The following is a 14,610-nucleotide window of genomic DNA, read 5'->3' as shown; positions in this document are numbered from 1 at the left end:
TACGATGGCAGAAATAAAAGATTGCGAATTAGGAATGATATAAAAATCGATGAATAATTTGACAAGAACATATATATTCTCTTTTGTATTTTTATGTAGACTATAGCGATATGTTTAGATGATTTCGCGTATACGCGGCTATTTAACGCGTAATCACATAATCAACTGGATATAATCCACTAGCTTGTCTGTCTTCAAACGTCGAACTCGATTAGTCAGTCTTCCTTTTCTGGAACGGAATCCCGTCATTGACACGCAAACTCCGGCGATAGGATCGGTACACGTAGTAATTACCACTCACTGATTAATCGCCGGCCGCTAATTGGCTAATAATTCGGCTAATAACGAAACGCATAATTACAACGTTGTATGAATAATTCGGCTGACATGGATCCCGCGTATGAATAATATATAGCAAATTAATACTCAGAACTAACATTTCGCGCACGTGGATAACTTCTGCTCGCGTTTTCGCATGCATTCGCGACCATTTACGTGATCGCGCTTACATTCGGATGAAATTGTCGGATTTTATTATGCAAGTCGCTCGTGTGCAATTCGTCCCGTTTGATAATTTAACGCACAGTTATCTGACGGCATGGAAAAACTTATCGGTCACGTTCGCTTGCAAGCTGCATTTTTTAACTGCCTTGTCAACCGCGACAATGTGATATGCGACGCATTTGTAGTAAAGATATGATGACTCCCGTGATAAATGTATCCATTTTCACAGTATAGCGTTCTATCTTTATTTAACATTTATACATGCTTACGCTTATCTTTAGCAGCAAAAAAAATGACATAGATAAATATTTTTAACTAAAAAATAATTTTTATTTATTATATATATGTATACATATATGATATTGCAATTAAAAAATAAAACTGTGTTATATTAATAGCCTCGATAGTAATTAATTTAAAGATTTCAATAAAACTGAATGTTGTTTAAATTACGTTTAAACTTACTGATTTTCAACAAAAATTTTTAAATTATTAAACATTTTATTTAATACATTTAGATAATAAATTCTTGTCATTAACTTTGTCCTGCACGATATTAAACCCGTTTTAACACGGTCAAAAGAATAAACAAATTGTGTTAATTCTACTTTTTGTATGTCCGGAATCTATGATGTGTATTGCTGCATAAATGTTTACATGTACACCATTCTCCGTAAATTCATGATATTCTTTTGTGTACTATAATTGGGTCAAACGCTACGTAAATATTTGACCGGACAAAAACGTGCTTTCCGTTTTCCATATTGTCATGCGAATGCTGGGTGATTTCTAAATCGCAAGCGGATCTTAACTTTTAACTGCGTGATATCATTCGTTACATATTTTTCAAGCTTTATTATTATATATATATATATATATATATATATATATATATATATATATATGTATGTATGTATGTATGTATGTATGTATGTATGTATGTTATATGCGCGTTCGTTTTTTTATCGGTAAATTTTTAATTAGTAAATTTTTTTACGAATTGTTACAAATCAGATTTAAATAATTTTAAAAGATTATAAATTATTTGCGTGATATAACTAAACTCGAAAAATCTAAAATTATAAACCTCTTTAATATCTTATCTTCCGCGACTGCAACTCATTAATTAGTTCAGATTTTGGCAGACAATGTGCTTTCGACGAAGAGGAATTTCTTCTTAACTATCCTCTGAAGATCTTGTGCATTCTTCACCGGTTAAGTTTCGTGGAAGCTGTAAAACTGCATTCTTTATGGAATCTATTCTAAGCCCCTAGAGGGGGATAATTAGTTCAGGATACAAAACTTTACGAAGTACGAGGGTGCAAATGAGGAAGGCGCTATTGTTTTTGCAGCTGAGGCTGCAGTGTGCGACGCAGAAACGAAATACTTTTCGAACAAGCGAATGTTTCTCACCGTGGACATCGAGACGTTTGTTTCCGCGCCATAATAACTTGCCAGTGATAAATCACGTTTATGCGATACTTTGTCAAACGGCTCCGACAGCGCGTTTAAATAATTAACCTTTTGTCCCAGACGGGTGTGTAATTTTTTATTGAATTCTATAACACAGGCGCGGGATCCAACTGCGCGATCTCACGAATGAAATACCGTGATTCAATTTTGCAAACGCTGTGACGACAGTTGTGATTTATATCTTTCTTTGTAATGTATTTTATTCTGCTAATTAATCCCGTAGTAATCTCACGTTTTGAATATTCACAGTAATTTCATTCACACACACAGGCATTTTACCCTTTACTGAAGCAACGCTTATTTATAAGCGCTATTTCTATTTGGATTGGATTTAAAAATAATCTTAAATGAAAATTGATTTCTATATAGTTAAGACATTTGGCTGAAAACTTTATTATTATAAAGAAGATCAAAGGATTATTATTTATATTTTTAAATCAAAGAATTGTTATTTACACTTTTTTAATTGAGAATAAAAGAAAAATATTTTACTAGTAATTGCGATAGTAAAAAATTTGCTTGAATTCTATCAATTCATCATCCACGTCATAACGAATTACACAAGTTTATATAATCCATTTTTGTTTCGTTGTAACGTTTAACTTTTCGTAAATTTCACCACAGGCGCGCCACGGATTACGTCTCGATTCCGATACATCATGCATACCTACATACATAGCGGTGATTTACATGTATGGTCCAGAATTCCGTCGGTTTCCAATTAAGCATGTTGAAAGCGTAAACAGAAGAATTGCTATATTTGCTCTTGAGATCTAAAATTATAAATTATAAAATATTAAAACTCATTTATCCAATTGTATGTAATTTTTTATCGTCTCTGTACGTTTCATAACATTTACAATGTTTTTCATCACATTTAATTATTTACATTAAAACTTATTCAATTAATTAATTTTTTGCGGTAATAGTTATCTTATAACTATTGCATAATACTTTAATAACATGTAATGATTAACTAATATCAAAAATATATTAAGGTAAATATATGTTAAGATAATAATTTTCGAGACTTGTCATTTATTATTAATTTTTATAGTTGAAATAATATTGATTTTTATTACTTGACTAATTGTATCTTTTGTATTTCGTATAGCAAATTTTAACTATTATAATTTCTTTTCTTTTAGTAAAACTTTTCAATAACTGATCAATTATGGCGATTATTAATTAATTAAAATTATATTTAAAAAGTTATTGAATATAAATTGAATTTAAAAAATTATTGAGTGTAATGTTAAATTTAAATTGAGAAATAAAATTGTACAAATAAATTGAATGAAAAATAGAAATTAATTCTTTTTTAATTTAGACATTTTGAAAGAAGTAAAATTATGTGATTTAATTAAAATTATCTGATGTAATTAAATTAAGAAAATAATTCATAGCATTTATTGTGACAATTTAATTTTATTTTCTTGATTCATTCAAATTTAAATAATTTTTACATTTTGTCAACTGTTTGTTTTAAATTAAATAAATATTTTTTATTTTTTAATAAAAAAAATGAAGATATTTTTAATTTATATATATACATATAAACGAATATAACTGATAAATTAATATATATATATATATATTTGTTTTTATATTGTTTCTTTTTTATTTTCCCTTATCATAGTTTATTTCTCAAATTATTTTTAATTTGCGACAGAAAATTGTACTTACTCGCTCTCACAACAGCGTTCATCATTTTAGTTCCTCTGTCATCACTTTTGCATTCGCGATATGTGTGCAAGTCACTTCTTACGTATCTTTTTATTTTTTGTCGCAGGATATCATAGCTCATGGCCCGGGAATGGTGTTCCACGTCATAAACCTCGTCGTGATGGTACTGATGCCGATGGTAGTCATCCACGTGAAGGATTCTGGATTCAGTCTGGGTAAGTGCCATTTTACGTATCGTTTCATTCACGGATTTTTCGTGTATATGGATCGATTGAAATAACGTTCAGGCTATATGCAAGTAATGTTCTCGAATTACTATTATCTCGCCTCGCGATTAAAATAATACTAGCGTTGTCATGCACGCGAAGAGGTGCAAGTTTACGCAGTCACTCATCGCGATTTGAAACTATTCATGACATTCACCAGCTGCGCGCTTATCGGGCGAATACATTTTTTCCCGTGACACATAATTAATTCTGAACCCGCTCGTGCACTTTGCTAGTGTATGTATTCCATTCATATGTGTCTGCAAGTATATACAAGAACATCATTCATAAAAGTGTTAACGGAAGCAAATCCAAAGCCTCCTATAACAAAGAGCTTTTCATCAAACAAAAACCTTTTTCTAATTATATTGCGAAATATTATAATTTGTTGTGTGATGCACCATTAAAGAATCACTCCAGTGTTATTATTTTCAACAGATTATATATTGTACATTATCATTATGTGAAGAATTAAGGTATATATCGCTGAAAATAAGTGATTCTTAATTGTCTTCCATTTCTACATTCATTTCGGAATAGCCCATCGTTCTCAGAGGAGAGACGTATCAAAAATTGCCTTGTCAAAAATTCTATCTAAATGCAATATGTATGGTTATCCACGCAAATCGATGCATCGGGAAATGCCGCGGAGGGTCGTAGAATTCACATGCAAATGCAATTACTTTGTAGTCTCTTTTATCTACAAAACTTTATGAGTGCTCGCATCGTTCATCTTGCATTAGCTTGCATATTAGAATAGACGACGGTTATATATATATATGTATATTAGGCACTTTAATTTTGTATTTTTTCATTGAAAAGCGTGAAATATCGAATTCTGTTCAATCCCATTCTAGAACGCGCGTCATCAATTAAATGAAAAATCTAATCAAAATCTTATTCTTTTTCTTCACAGATTGTATGTCATAGTTTCTTTTTGTTTGAAGAAAAGTAATTAAAACGTGACTGCGTTTGCGAGCACTAAAGCAGGCAGCGCGCTTGTCTAATTAAAAGGATTTAAATTAATTCTCATGGAGCAGACGCACTTCGTAAGCGAGCGATCGATTCGATAGGTGTATTGTCGCGCGCGGCGATCTAATTTCCCTTTTTCAATCTGAATAACGAGTAATCACAAAGAAAAGTTAGAACTTTATGAAAAATCTCACCCCAACTTTAATTAAAAGATCTTTAATCGCAGTCGGCGAGAGACACCGAGCTCTAATAAGCCAGTGTTTTTCCGGTAATCTCGTTTGGCATTTTACTTATAATATTTCTGTCATTTACATTTTATATATATATATATATATATATATATATATACATACATATATATACAAATAAATAGTTGTGAAAGAGTTCTCGCCAGTTTCTCGAGCGAAAGAAACGAATCGACGTATGCTTCTTTGGTATAAGAAAGTCCTCGAAGTGAATCTTGTACTGTCAACTTTATATATATACTGTTATCAAATAGTATCTCCATCGTCCGTCTTTTACGACGTTTCGGCGAGGCTGAAGAAGGTTTTGATTCCGTCGCGATATTCGACCGTCTACGACATGGTCGACGGCACGGGAGACAAGATTTGCCGATCGATCGCAGTTTGAATAAAACATGGAGAATGCGGGCTTGTGAAGAATAGTATTGTCAGAACTCAAAGCATCAACAAAGAAAGATCTTTTAATTTCATGAAAGATACATGTGCAGTTAACTGCATGTATGTATTAGGCATATTTTCCGTTTTCAATAAATAACCTGATAAGTATTCAAAGACACGAAGAAGAATTTGAATTCAAAATAAACGTTATTTTTTTCCTTCAAGGTGCGAAAGAATGAATGAATTTTGCACATCCGTTAATTTAGCAACTATATAATATAATTACTGATATAGCTATTATAATTAGATGAATTTCAACTTTAAACGCTATTATATACGAATATTCGTAGGGACATTAGGACATTAAATTACGAATATGTAATTTAAAGTTCGTAATCATAGAAAGTTTTCTAAGTCGTTCTTTGTGGCCGCGATTTCACACCAGAGAACTCGCAGATTGAACGAATGACAATGAAACTTCAAAGTTGGATCGAAGCTTTTGAACTTCGACAGGAGAACATATGACCTCCTATCATCGGGGATGCAGTGTAGCCGAAGGTGAAGGATCGTCACGCTTCAAACTCTGTTAGATTTACCTCACTATTACGAAACTAGAAGTGTTACCGTTCTTGTGGATATTGGAACATTTGAAAACTCGTTATCTAAATAATCATGATAGTTAAAAGTTGAATATTATAAATTGGTACGAGGTATAATAACTATATATCTATATATATATTGAAGAGAGAAGGAATTAATAATATCTACTACATATATATATAAAAGAATTAATTAATTTTGTATTATTTATAACAAAAGTAATATAACAGAAGATATTAGAAAAATATACATGTAAGTAAAAAACTTTTATCTTAACTATATATAATATTTGCGTATTTATATTTGCATATGATAGAATAAAGCAAAAAAAAAGATTATTCAAAAAGACGCTAGATACACAGAATATAACAGTTAAGAAGAAAACAATTCTCGGCAAAAATCTAGGACCTTTGACGTCTAGGAAATTTTTAAAAGACTTACTTATTCGTCTTTTATCTTTGTCCGTAAATCGTCAAGCATTGTGAGAGAATTCTCGTTGGTGTGAATGCATCTTTACATTCCAGCTCGCGTAAAGACATCAAGAGACCCCCGGTGTCTACATGAATGAATACACTTTTGAGTGCACACCCTCGTATACATCGCATGTTGAGGGGTTGAATTCTCGGGGTAAAGAGCGACGAGGAATACTACCGGCGATCCTAAGAAAGAAAGGGAGTCAGACAGATAGAGAAAAGAGAAAGAGGAAGACTTCTTTTGAGAGAATGAGAAACGTCCGTCCGAGTACTTGAACTAACCAAGCCACTGCACTCCCGCTTGCGAAACGCATTCGGTTACGGGAAGTTTTAAGAAGCGTTTACGCGGACCAAACTCGTACGAATCTTTACCTTTCTCGCTGTTGCATCTTCTAGTTTTTCTTTCTGCATTTTGAGTCATCGATATGAAAAGGTTTAATAGTGAATTTGTTTTAAGTGTGAATATAAATATCATTTCCTTTGTATCGGAAAATTCTTTCTTGATTGATTCTATGCTACAATTATTTTTATTAATTATATTATAGTTGTAATCAATTTGTTATTCATTTTTTACATAATAATGTGACATGTCAATCTATAGCTACTAAAAGAATTTCACTTTAATCAAAAAATTAATTACATTTTTTTACCTTTAGCACAGATAACCGATAATTCACTACTAAATGGTTCGTTAAATTTCCTTGATTTGCCTGTCCGTTATTTCGACATTGTTCGTTTTCACTTCGATAATTGTCGTTCCTTCAGTGCTCTCAGTGCAACGTTTTTTTTTTTTTTTTTTTTTTTTTCAATACGGTATCGAATGATTTAATTCTCCCGGTCGGACTTCTCGTCCGGTTAAACGGACGGAGTTAAAACACGCGAGACATTCGCGAAAAAATTACAGTGAGAGAAAGAAACGGAGAGAGCGCGTTGTCATCCATGGTCACACGTGACACCTAATACCTCGCTGTCGACTGTCATAATTACGACGGTCCATACAAAAACATCGACCATAGAATGTTGAATTTCTCTCATTCAGAAATATGCCTATGTCGGCCAACGAGTATGTTGCGTTTTTTTTTCTGTTGATACTGCGGAACGTGACACCCGATAGAAACGCGACATGGACGACCCGTACCTTTCGACCGTCTGGCTTTCTCGCTTCTCCCCACGGTCTCTCTGTACGCACCTCGTTTTATCGCTCGCACAGCTCGCACACTCTCATCCACTTGCATTTTCCCGCGCCGTTCGCGCAACGGCCGCAAACGCAGTAAAAGGCGTCGAGTGTTTACCGCAGTTAAGTGGTACCATATTGTCATACAAAGAGCCTCTTGTCTTCGGTTTGACGATTGGACACACATATCGATGTACAATAAATCAATCGCACAATCGCGTGACGTCCGGTCGAAAGCTTCGTTTACAGGAAATAAAATTACATAAAAGCTATTTTCAATGACAATTATCCGATTAAATTTATTAAAGATATATTTTAACACATATGCAATACGTAAATCTTTCTAAAATTTCAAAAAATATTGAGTTCTTGTCAAGAGACAGAAAAGTCGTATAATAGACACGCGAATAAAAGTCTGTTATATCGATCTCTTTAATATTTCCCGAAAGACGAACAAATATGATTTGCCTCACATGTCATCCCTTAACCAGAAGTACGGAATCATTATTAAATTAACTCAGATTATAAAAATTGGCTTGACGGAAACGTGAAACTTTTGGTTTGCGATTTATACTCCGTTCCCTTCGTTAAAATATATTTAAAGCTCTTTAAACTATTAATATTTTAATCAAATCAAATTTTCTTGTGTTTGATTTACTCTGATGATATTTTGATTCACGCTATTTTATTTTTTATTAATATAAATATAGAAACAATTAGGCAATAAAGAGCCGACGCAAATGTAAGATGTGAAGTAATTTTCTACCAATTATTCAGTCCATAATTTATTAATAATGATCTAAACTTTTCGGACTTTATTCGAGCCTTCTTCAGTGATTTAAAACTATGCTCTTTTCAGTCTGAGTAAGTTGCCTCAGATTCATTAATTTACATTTTAATCTAATATTGATAATTTTCATGCCATTGTTTTATTAGTGCATCTCTCCTTACATTATGTGCACCGTTTAGGAGGCTTCTTACATTAGACGTAGGTGAAGATGAGTTATGTAATTACATCTGAATATATTGGTATGTAGACATAAATATTGTTATCAGGTTAGAATTTTTTATTTTATTTTTATCTTATATACTTGCTCTATCTCATTTCATAGTTTTAAATCACTGAAGTAAGCTCGAAAGGAGTCCGAAATGTTTGGATCATTATTAATAAATTACGGACTGATAATAATTAGTAAAAAATTATTTCACGCCCTACATCTGCGTCGGCTCTTTATTGCCTAATTGTTTATATATTTATATTACTTAGTAATATTTAGGGCCTCTATTTCTTTTAATTTTAGTTTATGCTTTATTATATATATTATAGCTATTATAATGACGAATTTTATGTTTTAATTCATAATAATAATTTAGATCTTTTATTTCTCATTATATTTGCGATTTCTATGATATACCTTTTATTATTTTATTATATTTGAAGTATAATATTACCAATATTTTTCCTGGTTTTCGATCATTGACAACTATCCATCTCGACGTAATAACTTCCGTGCGCCCGACGCGAGTGCGAATCTAGTCACTCGAAATTACCAACCCCCCTCGTAGTATTCGCAAATTCTTGCTGCACACTCTTCGCGGCGAGCTGTCACGAGCAAGCGGATATACTCGAACATATAACCCGGGCATTCTAATAATTCTCCGCCTCTATGCTTTCAATTTCGCAGCCGATCCATAAATTCGCCTCCGTGGTGCGCACTTTGCGCACGCACCTCGCAGCCACATATAAAGGTTCGTTCATACATACAGTGCGATACGACATGAGTTGACGTTGGTACAGACTGTCAAAAAAAAAACGAGAAAATTCGTGTTTATTGTTGTTATTATCCATGAAAAAAAAAATATATATATATATAAATCCTGTGCGATTTTATTCTCGTGCCGGTGACGTGCGCTCTGATTATGAGATGTACGATACGTGTGTGCATGAACCTTAAAAGTTTGTATTTACCGGGACGATGTACCCCCTTTCGGATACGCTAACGTGACGCTGTAACGAGTACACGACAAGCCTGTAAAATCTCGGCGCGATGGCAGACGCCAGTTGGAAATGCAATATCGCACTTCGCGGAACAAAGGCCGCGGTTGAAACTCTTTCACAAATTAGGGCAGACGGACGTTTATTCTGCGCGCTTCTTGTTTACGCAGACGCGATGTTAGCGTTAACGTCCGCGAGTGAAAACGTCTTCGCTCGTATATTATATTACGGTCTCGTGAAGCGATATTCCCGGTTGTCGCAGCATTCGTTTTCGCCAATGCTAATCCTAACATGAATAACTAATTAGGCAAAAAGAATTCTCTTACGGAAGAAGAAATAGAGCAAGAGATGGTTGCGTGAGCAAGAATATAATTGATGTTTTATTTAAATTTTTATAGTTTTTTTATAACATATTTTTTTCTACGTTAGGAATATTATTAAAAATGTTTAATTTTGTTTAAGTGTAGACTTAACATAACACGCGAAACACAGGTGGAAATGAATGTTTTTTTTTTATTTCTCAAACAAGTGAATAAAACTCACGTTTTTTATATGGTATAACAATGCAATATATAATTTTTCCGCTTATTAAATTTATATTATGCGTATAAGCTTGTCATCTGAGAAATGCACATTTTTACAAACGTTTTATATGCATGCGCAATGCGGTTTTGAGAGGAAGGGGGTTAGATGAAGCTCGTCGCGCTTTTCTGACAAGTATGACGGAAGCTGCGCGGAGGTAGAAGCTTTACGGGAAACGGAAATTACATTCGAACGTAGCCGGAAGCGCGAATAGGCGGACGCCTTTCCGCGAATTTTGAATAACAAATCGGGGTCCGCTTCCTAATTCGACCATACCTCCCCCTCCCTCCTTCCCCTGTCCGGCTCCCAGGAGAGGACGGGTCGCGCGGAATAACTACTTCGTTATTATGCTTTAATCTACCGGCGTCTACTTCAGCAAATGAAAACTTCTGCCGGTGAATAACGCGAGAAGTCTGTTTGAGATTAATTTCTGTCCTGTACGCAGTAAATATTTTACGCTTTTCGTCGCACGCCATCTTTTTTAAGGAAAGAAAATACTTGCTCGAAGATGATCCTTGATAATTAAATACATTTGTTGATTTAAAAGTGAATTTTTAAAAAATACAATTACACGATTTTTTGACGCTGACACGATTCTGAATCTTTAGAAAAGTGAACTCGCAGTTGCTTTTTCTCTCATCAACTCACGGTCCCGTCATCAGGTCGCCTTTTCCTTACCACATCATCCGCGAGCGCCTCGTAGACTCCGATGCTCTTTGGAATTACAAATTATGCAGCAGCAGTTCTTCGGTGAGAGCTAGTTCTCCTCCGATGAGTTCCACCGGAATTACAAATTGCACGTCCAGACACTCGGTACTTTGTGTACAGAAGGGTCGCGCGGAAGCGCTGAAGGATACTGTTGATTTAGGCAGGAACGGACGGAGTAGGTTGGAACAAAGAAGCGCGAGGAGTGAATCAGATTCGAGCTTCTCCCAGAGTCTTCTGCGATCGACATGGAAAGCTTGACGTGGTAGATTGCTCATCAGAATGTTTGTACCTCTTCGGAGGTTACGCGAGGGGCTGGTATGTAAATATGAATTGAGGGAGTGATAAAATGGTTGATTTTTCGAAAATAACACGCGGCGTAGAAAATGGACTTAGACGAAATTCCACGTTTGAATATGGCATTCTTTATTTTCGAGAAATTTTCTTTTCGTAAAGATTGTGCCCGACTGGAGATTTTCGTTTGCGATAATCAACACGTGATGCTGAAGCCGCATGCTGAGCCCGCAAGCATCGGGCACTACCATTGTGAAGGAGAAATACCGAAGCATGAATAAATAATCTATTCTTATCTCGAAGAGCGCTCTGAGGAGTTTAATTTGTAATAAAGTATAATGAGAGAATCAGCGATACGTCGAATAACGAACTTTTGCTGTTTGCTCCAATGTTTCATTGACAAAGTATATTCTGTGAAATTCACAATCAGTATATTTTTGTTTAATAGATACGTTTAATTAAAGAAATATTAATTATTAAAAGCAGGCATTATATTAATTATAATTAATTATAATTAACATAATTCAATACAATATAATTATTTTACAATTTTTATTTTATTACATATTTATACAATTAAAACAAATTATTAAATTGTGATCAAAAGCATTGATTATAAATTTTTGTGACTTTTTTAAACAAAGAAAACCTAATACAATTGAAAAATTGGAGTCTCTTTGTTTTTATCTTATTAAAATTCCTTCGACTACTAAAGATTTAAATTAAAGTCCAAAGGCTTATATTATAAAATTGAAGAGTTTCTACTTAATTTTCGATTTTACTGAAAATACAACGGTTACATGGACATAAAAGTAAAAGGGATAAAGAGAAAAATATAATATAAAAAGCGGTAAATGAAGATACATTAATCCAAGCATTTCTCTATTTTATCACGTAATATAGGCACGTAGTTGTATTCACCGAGTTCAAAGGGACATCAAGTCCGTTCGTTATACCATTAATTTACTTGAATGCCACTGTTAAACTCGAGAAGCTTGTTTTAGAATTTATAGCAATCAGACGGATCATCCCAAAGAATGAGAACATCCGTTCTAATATTGATTCATATACTTGAACACCAAGATCATCTTTGACAAGAAAATTAAAAAAGAAGGGAGTATACAAACACACATACATACATACATGTACACAGAGCTAGACGGGAAAAGAAAAAAGCGGCAAACAGGGGAGAATTCATCCCGTCGTCTCGCGGCGGAACCCGTTAACGGAAATGCGCAGCCAATTTCGTAGATTTCAAACGAGCAGTAGACTCGACGTAGCATGAAATGTCGCGGGGTGGAACGAAGAAGATGTCGACGCACACGTGATATATGTATACGTGTGTGCGTACAACATCTGTCGCCCGTCAAAATAATTTCCATCTACATTTGTAATCAAAAGGTGAGCTGAAATTTGGTCTGCCATTCTTTGCTTATTTTAGCGATAACACGTATAAGAGATCATTTTATTTCCCTTCTCTCTAATTATATTAATATTACAAAAACTTTACTATTACACCTATATAAAAATTTTATTATTATATGAAAAATAAAAACTCATACAGAAATAGATATATATTGAATCTTTGTAAATGTTTAAAACTCTTTTCTCTCTTTCTCTTCTTCTCTCTTTTAAATAACATCAGCATTTTATATTATATAAAAATTACAGAGCATGGCTACTGATGCTATTATGTAAGATAATCCGACTAAAATTAGGCTACGAGATTGGTTGCCGCATGGATAATGCGAGCGGAGAGAAGCGTGTTACAACAGGGACTTCGATGTCGCGGGGAATTCTGTGGAAATGAATGACTCGTTGGAGGATTTCGTGGGTTCGAGTTTGCTGAAGTGAACCCGCTTTTGCCAACGCTACGTCACCGAAAGTCAGGCCGAAATTCCAGTACACGTAGTCCGCCATGATCTTGCAACATTAATATTGATGGCTACGGCATTTAATTATATTGTTTAATATCATATCGTTAGTTTTCAAAACAAAGCTTTTATTCGATAGATTTTTCAAAATATTTCTATGTCAATGTCAACAAAATTCTCAAGTCACTTTCGTTGAGATAAATCACGTTACGTGATTATGTGTCTGCATAATTATAAACATTAAAAATATATATATATATATATATATTAAAATCCAAAGAACCTACTTGATTAACTTGAATTGACTAGAAAGTTGAATTGATTAGAGGATGAATGGATCGACAATTTGTATGATTCATTTGAAATATAAACGAGAGGTGTTGCTTTATATTCCTTACTCTTGCTCCGAAGCATCTACTAAAACTTCGAATTGGGAGCTGCGTCCAATTTGGATCTCCCACGCATTGTTTCGACGTTGCACCGGCGTGCCCCGCGAGTTGCGGCCGAATGCCGCTCGCCTATCCTTGCGAATTCTACAGGATTCTTTTCCGCCGCAAACATCCGAGCGGGCAGTAGCATAGTGAGGATGTCTCGAGAGCGTCTTGCGCGAGAATAGCCCGAATTTCCGTAGGGTTTCGGGTCAGGCCAAGAACGTCGTACCGTGAGTGTTTCGCGCTGCGGAAGCGAATGGTGTCTCTGATCCTGCGGATAGCGGCCAAGCCGTGACACGATACATCGCGTGAACAATGCACGAGTGCGGTCACTCCCGCGATTCTGCCGTACATTCGACCGTCTTTTCAGCGTTTCCGAAACGTTCCAATTAACGCTTCAACTGTGAACGATTTATATTCCGTTCTACGAAGCATTGACAATTCGATGCGTTGAGATAACGGCAAATTGAATTTTGAGACATTTTTCTTTTTAAGAAATAATTAAGGGAATTTTGCATTTTTAATCTACATTATTTTTATTAGTTAGCATGTACAATAGATATACTTTATTCGGAATTAAATAGAAATTATATAAATCTGCGATAAAATCTGATTGTGAGCGATATGTTATAATCACGGCGTATTTGAAATTTTTAATAGATTACGACATTCGAGAATTGCTTCAAAAGCGGAAATAGCATTACGATTGTGCGCTCGCAAAACGGATGGCATTTTGTACATTTTGCTTGTGCGAGACTAAAAGCGCGCTGCAGCGTGTCGAAAAGTCACAGAAAAATAACATTTTCGACCGGAGATTGAAAATATGGGGCGGGAAATGGGGATGGGGAGAATAAAAACGAGTTCGATGCGCTTGCGTTGGTTGTTCAAGGAGTCTTCCTTTTATGCCAGCTCCGCCAAAAGAGAAACACCCTTCCATTACAAAACGACAAGCCCGATCTG

The 14,610-nt window shown here is 34.4% G+C and overlaps 1 protein-coding gene across 1 annotated transcript in view; it reads left to right on the top strand.

The window, feature by feature from the left end:
* The window catches only part of Mdy (diacylglycerol O-acyltransferase), a 91,114-nt gene that overhangs the window by 39,022 nt on the left and 37,482 nt on the right, over window positions 1-14,610 (top strand). The window contains exon 5 of the mRNA XM_072893126.1: window positions 3,770-3,878. Coding sequence (XP_072749227.1) covers window positions 3,770-3,878 — 109 coding nt within the window. The remainder of the gene's footprint in view (window positions 1-3,769; window positions 3,879-14,610) is intronic.

Source organism: Anoplolepis gracilipes, chromosome 1 (assembly GCF_047496725.1).
Source record: "Anoplolepis gracilipes chromosome 1, ASM4749672v1, whole genome shotgun sequence".
Classification (NCBI taxonomy): Eukaryota; Metazoa; Arthropoda; class Insecta; order Hymenoptera; family Formicidae; genus Anoplolepis; species Anoplolepis gracilipes.
This window is presented reverse-complemented; position numbering and strand designations above follow the sequence as displayed.